At 46.7% G+C, this 17,522-nt stretch overlaps 2 protein-coding genes across 3 annotated transcripts in view; one reads left to right on the top strand and one right to left on the bottom strand.

Moving 5' to 3' along the window:
- The first annotated feature begins 70 nt into the window (after positions 1-70).
- The window catches only part of BCL9L (BCL9 like), a 70,045-nt gene continuing 52,593 nt past the window's right edge, over positions 71-17,522 (top strand). The window contains exons 1-3 of one of the 2 annotated variants that reach the window (XM_060304162.1): positions 71-119; positions 1,750-1,811; positions 2,679-2,739. The gene's annotated coding sequence lies outside the window, so the exon portion shown is untranslated. Of the gene's footprint in view, positions 348-1,749; positions 1,812-2,678; positions 2,740-17,522 lie in introns of both variants that reach the window. The other variant, XM_060304163.2, reaches the window with a different exon arrangement.
- FOXR1 (forkhead box R1) lies at positions 6,638-15,687 on the bottom strand. Its single transcript, XM_030838716.3, has 6 exons — positions 15,627-15,687; positions 9,022-9,096; positions 8,673-8,920; positions 8,205-8,431; positions 7,115-7,353; positions 6,638-6,666 (listed from the first exon to the last, which is right to left on the bottom strand). Exons 1-6 carry the CDS (start codon positions 15,685-15,687, stop codon positions 6,638-6,640), a joined length of 879 nt encoding a protein of 292 aa, XP_030694576.2.

The raw sequence follows: 17,522 nt of genomic DNA, 5'->3' as shown, positions 1-17,522 counted from the left end.
CGGCCGGCAGGCGCCACTGCAAGTCCTACTACGGTTGCGCGGGTTTTTCTCTGGGAACCCTCATTGCGCACAAATCCAGCCCGTCGGCAGTACCGCCAAATGCAGTCTGGCTGGAAAAGGTGAGGGGAAGGAGCGCACGCAACAGTTAGGGGGGACCGCGCACGTATCTGGACACTGACAAGGACCCGTAGAGACAATGTAACAAATCGTAACGAGTATTTATAGGGTGCTCAGTGGGGGTCCAGAGCTTTACCTTAACTACCTCAGGTAATCTTCACAATAGCCCTGTGTGGTATCCTGTTATTACTGGCATTTTACAAGCGGGAAACTGAGGCGTGAAGGAGGAGGTAAGTTTGTGGAAGGTTGCACAGGTATAAAGCGGCAGAGGCATTGCCAGCAGGCTGTAGGGAACACAAGCTGAAGGCCTAATCTATGACCTAATCATGCTCATACCCCCCAGGGGTGATTCGAACGTTGCTCCTGGAAAGCTGTAAAGGGAAAGCTATAAAGGGTGCAGAGTCATTGCTGAGGCTTAGCAGACGTGTTTAATCTGTAAACGTGCTAAACTAGTGGAACTTTATTCTCTACAAGCCATTTCTCCCAGAGTCAACAGCCTTCCTGTCTGTCCTGCTCCCTTAGCACCTAAGGTGAATTGCTCCCTCCCAGGGCTGAAATCCCCAGACTGTGATCTCCACCCTAGAACTCCTTCCAAAAAGCCTGGGGCCTGGCCCACACCTTAACTTATAGGATGTGCAAACAGAGCTGGCACAAAGTCCCCAGCTTCCCTTACATTTGTTACCTGTATTGGTGCATTAACCTGGATGGGTGACAATGTCTGTGGGCATATCCAGTCAACTCTACAGAATTCAGACCCAGAAAGTAGCCAGACTCCCCTCCAGACCTTGACTTCCTGACGGAGCGTCCCTTTAGACTCAGGCCTTTGCCAGATGTGATGTATTTTGATGACCTTGCAGTTCTCAGTTCCTTGACCTCTCATCACTCCCCTGGCAGGGGTAATCCTGGACCTTGTCCACCAAAAATTGCTCCTTCTCTGAATTCAAACTCTGAAGTTCTACTCTGACCACCGTCTTCCATCCTCCTGTGTGGACTTACCTTCCATCTGGTCTTTAACTGCAGGGAGACCTCCTTTCCTGAATATGAGTACTCTTATCCATTCACTTGGAAAATTATTCATCGTATGCCAGCTACTGAATGCTTTGCTCTAGGCCAGGTTTAAAAATTTAAAAACCTTTAAAGTGTGGCCTCCTGGTCAGCAGCATCAGCATCCGGGAGCTTGTTAGAAATGCAAATTATTGGGCCCCACCCCAGACCTACTGAATAGGAAACGCCGGAGTGGGTCCCAGCAATCTGTGGTTTAATGAGCCCTTCAGGTGATTCTGATGCTCAGTCAAGTTTGAGAATCAGTGGTCCAGGTCTGAGGTCCTCTTGACTTCGCTTTACCCACCGGATCCCAGGAATGCTTCCACCACACTCTCACGGCAACATATTACTTCACTTGACCTACCAAGACCTCTCATTCTGTCACACCCCAACCATCCCATCTGTTTCCGTCACTTGTCCCAAAGCTGCTTTAGAGTAGTCTATACCATCTGCTTAAACTCCTAACTTTTCAGCCCTCTGCAATTTGGCTTTTGAAACTGTTTCCCTAAAGTCTTCCGTTACTGAGTATTCATTCGGCTGCCATCTGAACTAGACTGTGTGAATGGAACTCAATTTCTTCCTCCTCAGATCATCCTGTTTACATCCTCCCAGTGAATGATAACCACTAAACTAAAGCCTGGAGTTTTGGGGTAAGTTATCTTTTTTTTAACTTATTTTAATTTATTTTTGGCTGTGTTGGGTCTTCGTTTCTGTGTGCAGGCTTTCTCTAGTTGCGGCGAGCGGGGCTACTCTTCGTTGCGGTGCGCGGGCTTCTATTGCAGTGGCTTCTCTTGTTGCGGAGCATGGGCTCTAGGTGCACGGGCTTCACTAATTGTGTCTCGTGGGCTCTAGAGTGCAGCCTCAGTAGTTGTGGCGCACGGGCTTTGTTGCTCCGCGGCCCGTGGGATCTCCCAGACCAGGGAAGGGCTCGAATCGGTGTCCCCTGCATTGGCAGGCAGATTCTTAACCACTGCGCCATCAGGGAAGTCCCTACAGTAAGTTATCTTTGATTCTCCCTTTCACTTAGTCCCCACATCCACCCTGTGCAAGCTGTCTTACTGGATTTCTGAGATGTCTAAAATCTGTTCTCCACCTTTTATACTCATAGACCATACCTTATTTCATTTCCCTACCTTTCTTGCTTAGATTCATGTAAAATCTTTCTGACTGGTTTCCAAGTGTCTGGTGTATTTCACCTCCATTTATCCTCCACACACTGGTCTTAAGGTAGTCTCTAAAATGACTTTCCTGATTAATTTAATGTCTCTAAGTTGCCTTCAGGAAATATCTAAATTTCACAACATGAATTTTACACTAAGTTTCCTAACCTCCTTTTCAGTCTTGTGTCCCACACTCCCCCACTCCCCCCCCACCCTCCCCCCCACCTATTGCTCCTCCAGGCAATATTCCTGCAGTCCTGTTGCTCCTATGCACTTTAGCATCTCTAGCCCTTGGTTCCCTCTGCCTAGAATTTACTTCTTTCCAGCTCTGCCTGATAAGTTCTTTCTATTATATAGGGCTCTGAAATATGAACTAGAATGGAATTTCCACAAGGCTGGTGACTTTGTCTGGAACATGGTAAGCTCTCAATCTATTCATAAGCTCTTAGATCAATTCATGATTGAATGAATGAAATGTCACCCCTTTTGTGAAGCCTACCAGAGTGGATCCTGCAGAATTAATTTTTCAATTCCAAGGTCCTTTGCTCATCCTCTTGTCATTTTGTTTAGTAGTCTAGTCAGTTGAAAACTCAATAGTTAAAAAGCTCTTCAAGTGCAGGGACTGTGTCTTGATCATACCTGACTCAGTAGAACTAGCAGAAAGGGATCTTCTATAAATATTTGTCAAGTTAAGTTAAAATCATCAAAACTCCAGGCACCCTGGTGTTAACATGCCCATGGGGTGGGAGTCTGTGCTGGGAAGGAGCCTCAGAAGCGTGCAGCTAACAGCCTGCTAATTATGTTGCAGGAAGGGGGACCCCTTCCAGGGCCCAAGAGTGGGCTCTTGTCTAACACTCGGAAATGAATTGTCTGAGGAGATACATGTACTGACGAAGCAAAAGACATTATAGGGAAGGGGCACCCGGGTGGAGAGCAGCAGGGTAAGGGAACCTAGGAGAACTGCTCTGCCATGTGGCTCGCAGTCTCAGGTTTCATGGTAATGGGGTTAGTTTTCAGGGTTGTCTCTGGCCAATCATCTTTCTTGGCCTATATTTGCTCTGACTCAGTGTCCTTCCTGGTGGCGCATGCATCTCTCAGCCAATATGGATTCCAGTGCAAAGGATTCTGAGAGCTTGGTAGGACAATATTATGGGCTGGCGTCTCCTCCCTCCTTTTGGCCCCTCCCAGATTCTCCTGGTTAGTTTTCGGTGGCAGCACCATGTTCCTTATTGGGAACTCCTGTTGTGAGACAACTCATGCAAGTGGTTATCATTGTGCCTGGCCAAGGTGGGTGGTATCAGTCAATGGTTCCCTAACAATTAGAGTATCAAACTACAGAACAGGCTAGTGGATAGCTTTATTTATTTAAAAATTCTAAAAAGTAATTTCTTATTAAAAAAGAAAAAAAACCTGTACCGAAGCTATAAATAAAAAGGGGGACTTCCTTGGTGGTCCAGTGGCTAAGACTCTGCACTCCCAATGCCTGGGGCCCAGGTTCGATCTCTGGTCAGGGAACTATATCCCACATGCTGCAACTAAGAGTCTGCATGCCGCAACTAAAGATCCTGCGTGCTGCAACTAAGGCCCAGCACAGCCAAATAACTACATATTTTTTAAATAAATAAATAAATAAATAAAAAGGGATTGGCCTCCATATCTTTTTGCCACCCGCCAATCCCCAAAGATGACTATTACTAATACCTGTTTTCTTTAAGACATTTTCTGTGTGTAGACAACATACTTATATATATATAAAAACATAGTTTCTGTCACATTTGGAATCATATCGAACATACTGTTCTGCTACTGTTTGTTTTTTTAGCCCTAAAAATGTATTATGAATATCTTTCTACACCAGTACTTTGAGTATGATTTAAATATTGTCTATATCCCCCTGATTCTCAAATGTATTTACGTCTTCAGCTCAGGCTTATCTTCTGAACTCCAGACTTACAACAATTATCAACTTGACGTAACCACCCTGATGTCTCACACATTCTAAACACAAAACTGCTCAAACCTGCTGCTCCTACACAGGCTTCCCCTCCTCATCATTCATCCAATCATTCAAACCAAAAACCTCAGAGTCATTATTTTCTCCTTCTGCATCTAGTCAATACTGTTGACGTGTTGATTCTGCCTCCAAGCTATATCATCAAATCAGGCTGCTTCTCTCCATTTCTACTGCCACCTGGATTCTGCAGTCACCTCCTTACAGGCCTTCCTGCTTCCATGTTTGCCCCCTCCAAGCCACTTTCAATGAGTGGCTAAGCATCATTTAAAAAATAAAAGGGAGTTGGACTTCCCTGGTGGCACAGTGGTTAAGAATCTGCTTTCCAATGCAGGGGACATCACTTCCGTAGAAGAGCTAGCTGTTGTTTTCCAGACCTGGAAAAAAGACCCCGTACTAACTTCTCCTGTGAGAAGTCTTCCCCAGTTCCTCTCACGCTAATTGCCCTCTTCTCTGTGCTTCCAGAGACCAAGGAATCTGCCTGTTAGGGAAGTTACTAGTGACAAGTCCTAGCAAACAGAGCATTCTAACTACCTAATGGGCCCCATGCTAGGCTCTGGGGTTTGGACATGAACGGGACTTATTCCATTGTATTGTCCTCAGTGGTTGCCAAGGTCACTGAGGATGAGTGCCTCTGGGACAGGGACTATATCTTTTTTTTTTTTTTTTCTGTGGTACACGGGCCTCTCACTGTTGTGGCCTCTCCTGTTGCGGAGCACAGGCTCCGGATGCGCAGGCTCAGTGGCCATGGCTCACGGGCCCAGCCCCTCCGCGGCATGTGGGATCTTCCCGGACTGGGGCACGAGCCCGTATCCCCTGCATCGGCAGGCGGACTCTCAACCACTGCGCCACCAGGCAAGCCCCAGAGACTATATCTTATACGTTGCTTGGTTTGGTGGTTTTTTACTTCATCAGCCTTAACACCCTAGGAATGGAGCAAATACTCTGTAAGACCGTCTTTACCATCCTGAAATGAACCATACTGATAAAATAACCTACCTACACATACAATTAAAAAAAAAAATCAAACCGTAATGCTCTAACGGTAATACAACAGAAAAATAAAGGGAGAGAAATGTATAAAAATGTATTCTAGTGGATAAACTATATATATTCTTTTTTATAAATTTATTTATTTTTGGCTGTGTCGGGTCTTCGTTGCTGCACATGGCTGTGGTTGCATCGAGCGGGGGCTACTCTTCGTTGCGGTGCGCGAGCTTCTCATTGAGGTGGCTTCTCTTGTTGTGGAGCACGGGCTTTAGGCACGCGGGCTTCAGTAGTTGTGGCTCACGGGCTGTAGTGCACAGGCTCAGTAGTAGCTCTCCTAGAACGAGGATGCAGGAGCAGCCAGCAGCTACATCAGAGCTGAGAGCCAGTGCCCTTCTTGAGACTCACACACCACCCACTGCTACCTCTGGGGAGTAGCGATGCCCAGTCCCCTGGGACAGTGTCTGAGGCTGGAGCCATGTTTCTGTACAGGCCTGTCGTGGGGTGAGGGAAGAGCAGGAGAGGGAATGAGAAGGGTCATCTCAGCCCTGTGGGAAACCCAGCAGGAAGGAACTTCAAGCACTGTGGAAATGGCCGTGGCATCCCGACACAGCTCTGAATCTCGTTCCTTCCTTACCTGTCCCCCTGGCTTCTCCCTATCCCTCAGGTTTGAGGCTGGCAGCTGGCCTTGCCCTGGACACGGTCTCCTGCAACCAGGGAAGCCACAGCAGCCCAGCTGTGATCTGCAGCTTCTAAGGACAAGTGCTCTGGTTTCTACTGAAACCGGAAGTATCGAAGGGCCATGCCTCTCAGCTCTGAGTTCCCACCCCTCACCCCCAATGCTTAAATGAGGGAAATGAGACTTAAGCCTGGCTACTCCTTTTCTCAAGAAATTCTTTCCTTTCACCTTCCTCACTGCTCCTTCATGGCCTCCTCCAAAGGTCTTTCCTTCAACTGTTCCATAGATGATGTGCTTCCCTAGGCCTCTCCTCTTTGTCCCCAGCTGATTACATCCACTCGTTTGAGTGGGTGGTGATTTGGGGGGGCCTTTTGCGGGCCTGGCTGCTTTATGCTAGCATCTCCCAAGAAAAATGGGACCTAAAGAGGGTTGAGTGTTTTGTTCCTTTGACGAAAGAAGAGCATGGGCTCCCTTTGCTGTGCACCAGGCAACTGCCCCACCCATCAGCTCTGAGGGCATCCCATTTCCAACCTCAGAGCCCGCCTCCGCCCCCACTCCTGCCCCACGCTCGGACCGCAGACACACCAGGATGCTGCAGATAACTTTAATAAGGCATGGGCTGACGGATGGTTTGTGGAACTAAAGGTCGAAGAGGGAGGGCATCACACCTGTAAGGAAAGAAGTCAAAGGGATCTATCTGCCGTTTGCAGACGCTGTTCCCTAAGCCTGGAAAGCTCTCTCACGGCAAATGATCTACTTTTCCTCTCTCAAGGCCCAAATGCCACCTGGTCTCCAGGAGAAGAAAAAGCCCCCTTTGCAGAGAACCTTTTATACCATGCTTCTCACATTGTGTGGTTACCATTTCCCCAGGCTGCGGGGCTGTGAGCAGGGCCAGCTACACCTTAGCTGTTTCTCCATCAGCTCCCAGCACCTCAGGTTCCGTGCTTGTGCGTGGGGGGACCCCTGAGGCAGGTACCACCCCAGGGTCTCAGAGCACTGCTGTTCTCTCCCCTTCCTACAGAAGGTGCCACCCCCTCCCCACGCCCTGCCCCCCATGGGACCCTGGCTCCTTCCCTGCACGCTCGGCCTTGGGTCATGTGTGACGAGGCCTCACACCTGGCTGGCTCATACACTGTTGGATAGTTTCCAGCTTAGTGGAGGCCAAGGCGCGGGCCTCCTCTGCAAAGCGGCGGTGTCCCTCATCGGTCAGCTTCCAGAGGCAGGATCGGGGCCGTGTGCTGACGCCACCCTGCATGCTGACCGGCACTTTCTCAAAGCTGTCTCGGAAACAGAGATTGTGACGCACGGTATTCTTCCAGCCTTCAGGAGCCGTCCGGAAAAAGGGGAAATGCTGTCTGCAGACAGGGAGGAATAGTAAGGAGAGGTGTGGTCTCTCTGGGAGATGCCTTACCCTGGAGAATGTTCTCCCCGGGGGCCAGGAGCCTCAGCCCTTCTCTCACGTCCGAGAAGGGCAAGCTGGCCCACGACGCATCCTGCCGACTAAGCATGTGTCAGACCTCCACCTGGCGCAGTGCTTGTGCAGAGCCTCACCTTAAAGACCCAGTTCACTGCCCCCACTCCCTGGCTCGCTTTCCTCCCTCCCTCCGAGGGCTCAGGAGTTTGACTTGCAACAGGAACAGAGCAGAAATCAGGCCAACAAGCTCCTGTCAGAGGAATCCTGGTCAAGGAGGACGCCTCTTGAGGATTAATACTCTGCGACTCTTCTGATAACAGAGGGAAAAGGTCCGAGAAACTCATCATACTCATGGGTACCCGACTCTCAAAACTCAACGTAAATCCCTTCTCAGCCCGGCTTCCCCGGGTCCTTGGGGAACAGGCTGTGCCAGGCAGTTCAGTCCAAAGGGAAGGCATGTGAGAAACTGTTGGGGAAACCAGATTTTATACTGGGTGTTCTTGAGAGGGAAGATGGGAGAATTTATGACCTGGGTGATTTTATATGTTAAGGAACTAAGGTATAAAAAGGGTGGAGTTTCTTAGATGTGAAAGGGGGTGGGGTGACTATCTTTCTGTCTATGTGAGGTGTGGACACACAGTCGGGGGCAACCCAGAACCAGTGCCTGGGAAAGGAGAAGCATCCTCTCAGACCCAGATGGGGGAACTGAAGCAGCAGCCCAGGGCCTGGAAGGTATCAGAGCAGGGCCCTGCCCCCTCCCTTCGCCCTCCTCACAGGGCCCCCGGCACATACCGAGTGAAACTGTAGATCTGTTGCACGTTGAGGCCACAGGGGGAACTGTTTCTTAATGCCAATGCAATTAGGTGGAAGTAATTGAGAGGGGGCCGGGACCACAGCCCCCCCTCCTGGCTGTTGGCTTGCCGAAGCCTCCGACTCTGGAGGGGGGCCCTTTTGTGAGGGGACGGGAGAGCCACAGAGGAGCTGTCATCCTGGTCCTCAGCCTCCTTCTCTTCTGTGAGCTAGAGGAGTACAGAGTAGGAACTGGTCCTGACTCCACAGCCTCTACTCCAGGGGTGCAGTGGCAGGAAGGGGTGGTGGTCTAGGGCCACCATCTGGGCTTCTCCCCAACCCAGGGGCACAGCTAATTTCTGAACCCATTAACCCTTCGTTAACCCTAAGAAAACAGAACTCTCTGCTGCATCATCCCTGTGCCCACCCTGCCTACATCCCAAGTCCATCCCACAGCCCAGAAGTCCCTACCTCCCAGTTGCTGTTGGAAGAGGCAAACCGCTTCCGAGGGGGATACTGGTCTCCAGAAAGTGATGGTGACTCCACCACTGTGGCCTGTGGGCATTTGGCAAAGTCCTCTTCTTTTGGGGGTGGCTGAGGGGAAGGGACTATTCTTGTCAGATTCTTCCCCTTACTGGGTTCTCGGACCTCCAGCTTTCCAGGGGGGAACACGATGTTGGGGTCTACCCACATCCACAGGTTGGGCTCGAAATCTGGACCTGTGTAGAGAAAAAGGAGATTGAGGGCCATAGGTCATGGGCTTTGGGTGTCCCGCCCAGGCCACAGGGCCATGTCAGAGAACTCACTCCCATCTACTCACCATCTTTATCAGGGTTGGGTTTTTTTTCCAGAGGTAGTTTTGGTGGCTCAACTATTCGGAGTTTATATCTGGCAACTAGCAAAAAGAAAAGAAGAGAGTCAAAACATCCTAGGATTTTCATTTCGGCCCCTTGAAGCTTCCCTGGGAGGTGGCTATGGGCCCTGCCTGGGAAGTTACAATGCCATATTCTACTGGTTTCCCCTTACCTCTCTGACCTTTTCATTCTCCTCTGCATTCTTCTCTTCTCACCCCACATTACGGCCCCTAAACCATCTCATTAATGCCTGTTACTTTAGTCAGTCACCATCTATAAACTCAAGGCTTACAAATCTTTATCTCTAGCCCAGACTTCTCTGCTAGCCCTTAACTAGAACTGCCCATGGGATAACCCACAGGCATTTTGAACAACATTTCTAAAACTCAACTGCATTTTCCTGCTCTTGCTCCTGCATTCCTTGTTTCAGCATATGGCCCCATCTAACCAGCTGTCCAGGCTAGATACTTGGAAATCATTCTTTTTTTTTGCGGTACGCGGGCCTCTTACTGTTGTGGCCTCTCCCGTTGTGGAGCACAGGCTCCGGACGCGCAGGCGCAGCGGCCATGGATCACGGGCCCAGCCGCTCCGCGCATGTGGGATCTTCCCGGACCGGGGCACGAACCTGCGTCCCCTGCATCGGCAGGCGGACTCTCAACCACTGCGCCACCAGAGAAGCTTTTCTCCATTTTTTAATTGAAGTATAGTTGATTTACAATGTGTTCGTTTCAGGTGTACAGCAAAGTGATTCAGTTTTATATACACACACACACACACACACAAGCATATATATACACATATTCTTTTTCAGATTCTTTTCCATTGTAGGTTATTACAAGATATTGAACATAGTTCCCTGTGCTCTACAGTAGGCCCTTGTTGGTTATCTATTTTATGTACAGTAGTGTGTATCTGTTAATCCCAAACTCCTCATTTATCCCCCCACGCCCCCCCCCACTTCCCCTTTGGTCACCATAAGTTTGTTTTCTGTGTCCATGAGTGGAAATCATTCTTGACTCCTCTTTCCCGTACAGCCACACCCAATCAATCACCAAGTTCTACCATCCTAGTCCGAGCCTATAACCTAAAAGGTCTGCTTATCTTCTTTTCTTTAACTTACCATATTGCAGTTTGAGTGATCTTCCCAAAATGTTAATCCAATCATGCCACCCTTCAGTGTAAAACCTTTTGATGGCTTTCCATTGCCTTTGGGCCAAATCTAAATTCCTGAGATAGTCTACAAGGCCCTGGCTCCTCATCAGTGTTGAGTCATTCCTCCCAGGCTCTCCACCCATCTCCAACAGACCACATCTAGATCCTCTGCCTTCCCATAAGCTGTTCCCTTTGCTGGAAACACTCTTCCCTCTTCCTGCTTGCCTAGTTAATTGCTACTCACCCATCAGGTCTCTGTTTAAACCTCCCTCTGAAGCAGGCCTTCTCTGACTACCTGTCCAAACACTCCCATAGCACACATGTTATTGTAACTACCTGCTTAGTGCCTATCTCCAGGTCTGTCTCCTTCACTGCCTAGTGCATGGGAGGAGCTCAACTTAACTGGATGAATGAATACATGGTGGGCTTAGAGTAAATCAGGCATATATTAGAGCTAGCTGCTCGACATGAAGCTGGCTTCTGGTCCAGTTAGGGGGAACTATCATTGTCCCCATGAGTGTCGTCATATTACAGATGAATCTAGGTTTTTGTCTGGAAAATGATCATATACTTATTAGAGAGCTCAGTAATTAGAAAGGATGCCCATTACATCGTTAATGTTCAACACAGTATTCTAAAAAGGAAAAAGTAGTAAGAGATATAAGAAAGAAAAAGGCCAAACTATAATTATTTACAGAAAAAAACATAGATTAACAGAAAACCATACAAAATCGATATATAAATTATTAGAACCAATAAGAGTCCAGCAAGTTTGCTGGATATAAGACCAACATACTAATCACCACTGTTCCTCTATACCAGCATTAAGAAACTGGAAAATTTTTTTTTTTTCAAAAAGGTGCTGTTCACAATAGCAACCAAAGTTATAATGTATCTAGGGGTTAACTCATCAAAGGATGGACCTTTATGTGAAAAAGATGTACCTACTACTTAAGGACCTAAAAAACTTCAATAAACAAAGACATATAATACATAGTATAAAGATGCCAATTATCCTCAAATTAACCTATACATTTAATGCAGATATTATAACACATAAAGATTGAAAGGTGAGCTTCCCTGGTGGCGCGGTGGTTGAGAGTCTGCCTGCCGATGCAGGGGACACGGGTTCGTGCCCCGGTCCGGGAAGATCCCACATGCCGTGGAGCGGCTGGGCCCGTGAGCCATGGCTGCTGAGCCTGCACGTCCGGAGCCTGTGCTCCGCAGCGGGAGAGGCCACAACAGTGAGGGGCCCGCGTACCACACACAAAAAAAAAGATTGAAAGCTTCTGCACAGTAAAACTCACAAGGGAAAAAAAAAAATCAATAGACAATAAACCAGAAAAAAAATCATTTCCAGAACTCTCAATTCTCTGATAGACAGCTCCTACAAATCAAAAAATAAAGGCTAAGACAAATCTATACATGGGTAAGATACGAATCAGTATTCAGAAGGAGGGGCTACCTGAAGATGCTGAGCCTTACTAGTAATAGGAACACAATAAAAGAATGATATAATACTTTACATCAAACTGACAAGAATTATAAAAAGAGGTAATACCAAGTGTTGGCAAAGATGCAGTGAAATAGGATCCTTTATTACATCTGAATAGCAACTGGTGCTGGTGAAGAATAATCAGGCAGCACTACAATTTACTGTCTAATCCTGGGTGTGTCTATTCAAGTTAATAGAAGAATTTATATACTAATTTTCATTGCTACCATCATCTACCAAATTCTCGGCCACTCCCCCTCATTTAGAGGAATTTAGTTCCTGGCTCACTGTCACTAGTGCTACTCCTGCCTTAAATCTTGGCTATTTCAATAGATACATAGATGATTATCCTAATAACCTGGGCTCTAGTTTCTTGAACTCTTCTCCTCCCAGAATTCTGCCTTCCAACCTAATGTAGACAGTCCTCACTGTCATAACCTAAACCAATAACTGCAACCTCTCCATAACCTCATTTTTGCACCATGTAAAAATGCACCACCTCCTCTTTCCAGCCGTCTCTTTTGATACCAACTGATAACCCCAATCCATTGATCTATGGCTTTGGAGCACTTGTTTGGTTGGATTTAATCAGGGTGTGGTTTGGCCAAGCAAGTGTTCCAAAGCCATAGAGAGCCAAAGGAGTCAACGGTGTATGCAAGAGAGTGAGCCTGTTTGGGGGATTCCAGGTTAGTTACAGAGAGGACATCCCCTCTAACTCTGCTCTTTGAGAGCAGGGGAAGGGTGATGGGATCAACAGATGGGTGATCTCAGTGGGATCAAAGGATAGTGCCTCTGTCCATCTCCCTCCCCTGCTCTCTCTGACACAGGTGGCCCCATTCCTCCTCAAGGACAGTGTATGAAATTTATTTTGGCCTCGGGAGGCTTGTGGGATCTTAGTTTCCTAACCAGGGAGCAGTGAAAGTGCCAAGTCCTAATCATTGGACGGCCAGGGAATTCCTGTCTCCTCTCTTTTCTGTTATAAATTTCTGTCTCTGGACCATTATCATCATTCAAATATGCTGTTAATTCTCTCATCTTGTTAAAAACAAGAACTTCTTTTGTCCCCACTTTCTGTGCCAGGCCACTACTCCATATTTTTGCTTTCCTTTGAGGAAGAACTCCTCGAAAGAAGTGCCTGTACTTTGTCTCCACTTCCTCTCCCTTCCACACTTAAACCCTTGCCAATCAGTCTTTCTTCTCCACCACTCCACCAAAACCACTATGATCAAGGCTGCACTCCACCAAAACCATATAATCAAGTCTCTGCTTTGCTAAATCCAATAGTCAGCCCACCTCTGACCTGATCTCTCACAGCAGTGTTCCTGTCCTGTGACCACTCCTTCTTTGAAACACTTTCTTCACTTGGTTTCCAGGAAACCACAATACCAGTTTTGATTCTTAATGGTCATTTCCTCAGTTTTTTTTTGGTTTATCTCCTCTCCAATCTCTTTAGAATGGAATGCCCCCCAGGGTTCATCCTTGGTTCTTCTCTATTCTCACCCCTTAAATGCCAGGCATGTACCAAAGACTCTCAAAATTTATATCTGCATACCTCTCTCCAGAATTGCAGACTTATATATCCACCAGCTTACTCAACATTTCTACTTGGATATCTAAAAAATATCTCAAACTCAGAGTGTTCAGAACAGAACTCCTGATTTTCCTCCCTAAATATCCTATCAGGAGCTTACCCCATCTCACTACAAGAAAACTCCATCCTTGCACTTGACCAGCCAAAAACTCTGGAGGAGTCATCCTCTAATCTCTCTTTTTTACACCATACATCCAATCCATCAAGCGAATCCACCTGGTTCTACCTTCTCACCACATCCTCTGCCACCACCCTGGTGGTGCAGTCTGCCATCGGCTCTTGTCTGGATTACTACAGTAGCCTCCTAACTAGTCTCCTGGCTTCCCAGTCGCTCTACATTTACAGTGTACCCTCAACCCAGCAGCCACAGTGATCTTTTCAGACTATAGATCATTCAGGATCAGCTACATAATTTGCAGGGCCCAGTGCAAAAGGAAAATGTGGGCCTCCTTGTTCAAAAATTATTAAAAATCTTAAGACAGTGATAGCAGGATGTTAAACCAAGTATAGGCACACTATGCAATAGCACAGGTCACTCACTAAGCTGGCGATCATGTCACTCCTCTGTTCCAAACCTTTCAACCATGCTGCATCTTACCTGGAATCAACCCTAACGCCCTCAAAGGGGAAGACGGCTCTTCCTGATCTCCGCTCCACGACCCACACCCTCTGAACTCTCCTCTTCATTTACTTTGATCCAGCCTCACTGGCCTCTTTACCAGTTCCTCCAGACATATTCCTGAGGGTTTCTACACTGGCTATTTTTTCTGCCTGGGAAACTTTTCCTCTAAGTATCCTCCGGCTCACTATCTCACCTCCTTCAACTCTGCTCTTCTCATATGTTCCCAATGAAGACCAACCCTCATATACAATGTTCCCAATGAAGACCAACCCTATTTAAAACTGTAGCTGCCACCACCTCCCAGCCCCCATTCCTGAGCCCTCTTACCATGTCCTTTTTCCCCCCATCTCAGTTATCACCTTATAACATACCATTTATTTGTTTGTTTGTTTGTTTATTTATTTATTTTGATGTGGATTGCCTGTGTGGCCCCAGTAGAATGTCAGCTCCATGAAGACTTGTCTGTTTTGTTCATGATGTATCACATGAGTGTCCAGAACAGTGCCTGGCAAATTGGAGGTGCTCAATAAATAGTTCTTGAATCAGTGAAGATACAAGAATGTTTGTCAGCATTACTTATGGTTGCAAAGAGTTCCAATGGAGTTTTGTCTCCATCAGTAAGGAGAATTAAAATGCAAAAAGTAATGTATGCAGATGATAGATTACCACACAGCAATCAGAAATGATGAATCAGGGCTTCCCTGGTGGCGCAGTGGTTGGGAGTCTGCCTGCCGATGCAGGGGACACGGGTTCGTGCCCCGGTCCGGGAAGACCCCACATGCCGCGGAGCAGCTGGGCCCGTGAGCCACGGCCGCTGAGCCTGCGCGACCGGAGCCTGTGCTCCGCAGCGGGAGAGGCCACAACAGTGAGAGGCCCGCGTACCGGAAAAAAAAAAGATGAACCAGATTTGCATTTAGCAACTGAAATAACTCTCAAAAACAATTTGAATGAGGAAAAAAAAAAAGCAATGAGTTTATGTAAATTAAGGTCACCTATAAAAGCAAAATAATGCTAAACAGTTTTCAAAGATACACCTATCTAAAGACATTAAATGGATTAGGGTTGATACATGGGAGTGTGGGAGGTGACAAAAGTGGGTGGGGATTGAATGAGTTAATCCAAGTACTTTGCCCAAACAGATGGCAATCATGTACCATGAATGTAGGAGGTGATTACCTCAAATCTCAACACTTGAGGACCAAACAAAAAAAGTTTTTAAAAGACAACGGTCAACTATCCATTCAGCAAATATTGAGCACCTCTAGGTGTCAGACAATGTATTAAGAGGTGGTATACAGCCACGAACAAAACCGATTTTAAAAAGATTTTAAGAGAAAGATGAACGAAAACGTAGTGTGCCCCGATGGCGTAGGCGCCACGGAGAAAAGGCCGAGAAGAGGCCTAGAAAGTTCTGGGATTTAGCCGGGGCGGGTGGGGTAGGATTGAAAGGCCGTGTTCAGGCAGGACCCCTGCCCTCCCTGGGCTTTCCATCGAGGCGGGGACTCCATTGCCCGGAAAAAGTTGGGGCGGGGTGGGAGCTCCAGAGCTCAACAAAGGGGGCGCGGGGCCCCGAACGCGACATAGTCACGGGGCTCGCGGGGGCGAGTGGCGAGCAAGTCAAAGGCCAGGGAGCTTCCGGCCCGGCGCGCCCACGAGCCTCCGACCATCCGCGGCGCGCCCATCCCCCACGACCCCCCTCTCGGACACTCACGGTTTTGTTCCGCTAAGGGCAGGTGCGTAGTGGTGAAGGCCAGAAAGCACTCGTTCCCCATGTCCCAGTCCAGCAATCCCGGGACCTGGCCATGGAGGCTGGCCCAGAAGTCTAGGTGCTGGAGCTTCAGGTCCACGATTAGCTAGAGGAGGGAGAGCCGGCACAGGGTGGGAGAGTCTGGAGAGACTGAGGCTGAGGCCTGGGAGGCACTTCCTCAAATACCCGCGCTCTGATTGACTTGGGTCGGAGCCCGCTCAGGTGTGCCCAGTCCAGCTGACACCCTTGCTCTCGAGCCTCCACGGAGTGCTTCTTGCCACGTCTTTCTGCAAGCTCCCCCCCGCCACGCCGCTTTCATTTGGGAACCTTGGGGGTCCAGAAGGGAGGTACCCCAGGCCCTCTTTCCCCTCTACATTTGCACCAAGCTCTTTTATTTAGTAAATCAGTCTACCATTGAAGAATGATCCCGTGGTGGTATTCATAGCTACTTTCTAGAAGTGTGGAAGATTTCATGGTTTATCCAAGGTTACATCTGTAAGTACATGGTGGAGATAGGATTAAATGGTGATTTTTTTTATTATTTTATTTTTTTGAATGGTGATATTTAAATTTTGTTTTTCATAATTTCAAATTTACAGAAAAGTCCCAAGAATACTATAAAAAAATCCAGTATACCTAAATCCTGTAACTCACCAATTACTAACATTTCATCACATTTTTGCTTTTGTCTCCATGTATGTAAGACATACATTATTTTTTCTGAACTGTTTGAGAGTAATTTGCAGACGTCATGTCCCTTTACCCACAAATACTTCAGTGTGTATTTCCTAAAAACATGGATATTGGCTTACATAACCAGAAAATCAGAAACAAGAAAATCATCAAAATTTAACAATGATTCAATACTATGTTTAATATACACATTCTATTCAGATTTCACCAATTGTCCCAATAGTGTCCTTTATTTAATTTGTTTTCTGGTCTAGAATCCAATTCAGGATCATGCAGGGCATTTAATATTTATGTCTCTTTAGTCTCTAATCTGGAGCAGTTTCTCAGACTTTTATTTATTTCTTTATTTTTAATTTTTTTTTTGAATTTTATTTATTTAGTTTTTATACAGCAGGTTCTTATTAGTTATCTATTTTATACATATTAGAGTATACATGTCAATTCCAATCTCCCAATTCATCCCACCACCCTCCCACCAGACTTTTAAATCTTTCATAACATTTACATTTTTGAAGAGCACAGGCCATTTATTTTGTAGAATGTCCCTAATTTCCTCATAATTAGATTATGTGTTTTTGGCAACAATACCAGAGAAGTGATGTTGTTTCCTTCTTAGTACATCACATCAAGAGGCCCATGATGTCAGTTTGACTCATTATTTGTGGTATCCATCATGTTTCTCAACTGTGAAGTTACCTTTTTTCTTTTGTAATTAGTAAGCAATTTGTGGGGAGACACTTTAAAGTGATCTAAAATACTGCTTCTCATCAAGTTTGGACCCACAGATTCTAGCGTCTATTTACGATTCTTGCCTAAATCAATCATTACTATCATGGACTTGAAATGATGATTTTTATTTATTTATTTTTTTTTTGCCTGTGGGATCTTAGTTCCCCAACCAGGGATTGAACCCGGGGCCACCATAACGAAAGCACTGAGTCCTAACCACTGGACCGCCAGGGAATTCCCTGATTTTTCTAAATCAATCATTCCATCTCCATTTATCTAGTTGGCATTCTATTGTAAAGAAGAGCTTTTCCTTATCTCATTTTGTTTATTTGTTATCAGTATGGACTCAAAGGATTGATTCTTTTTTTTTTCCCAAAGGATTGATTCTTATTTTACAGAGTGGATCATAATTCAGTACTGTAATTATTTGTTTTAATT

Source organism: Globicephala melas, chromosome 8, assembly GCF_963455315.2.
Source record: "Globicephala melas chromosome 8, mGloMel1.2, whole genome shotgun sequence".
Classification (NCBI taxonomy): Eukaryota; Metazoa; Chordata; class Mammalia; order Artiodactyla; family Delphinidae; genus Globicephala; species Globicephala melas.
Note: the sequence above shows the minus strand (reverse complement) of the source record. Positions and strands in the feature narration are given on the sequence as shown.

Bases quoted from the DNA above. Each gene is read 5' to 3' on its own strand.
- FOXR1 (XM_030838716.3), bottom strand. From the start codon at position 15,687: ATGGGGAACGAGTGCTTTCTGGCCTTCACCACTACGCACCTGCCCTTA. The intron at 8,921-9,021 runs GTGAGTAGATGG...TTCTCTACACAG, and splicing joins ACCCAACCCTGATAAAGATG to GTCCAGATTTCGAGCCCAAC. The intron at 8,432-8,672 runs GTAGGGACTTCT...GTACTCCTCTAG, and splicing joins CTTCCAACAGCAACTGGGAG to CTCACAGAAGAGAAGGAGGC.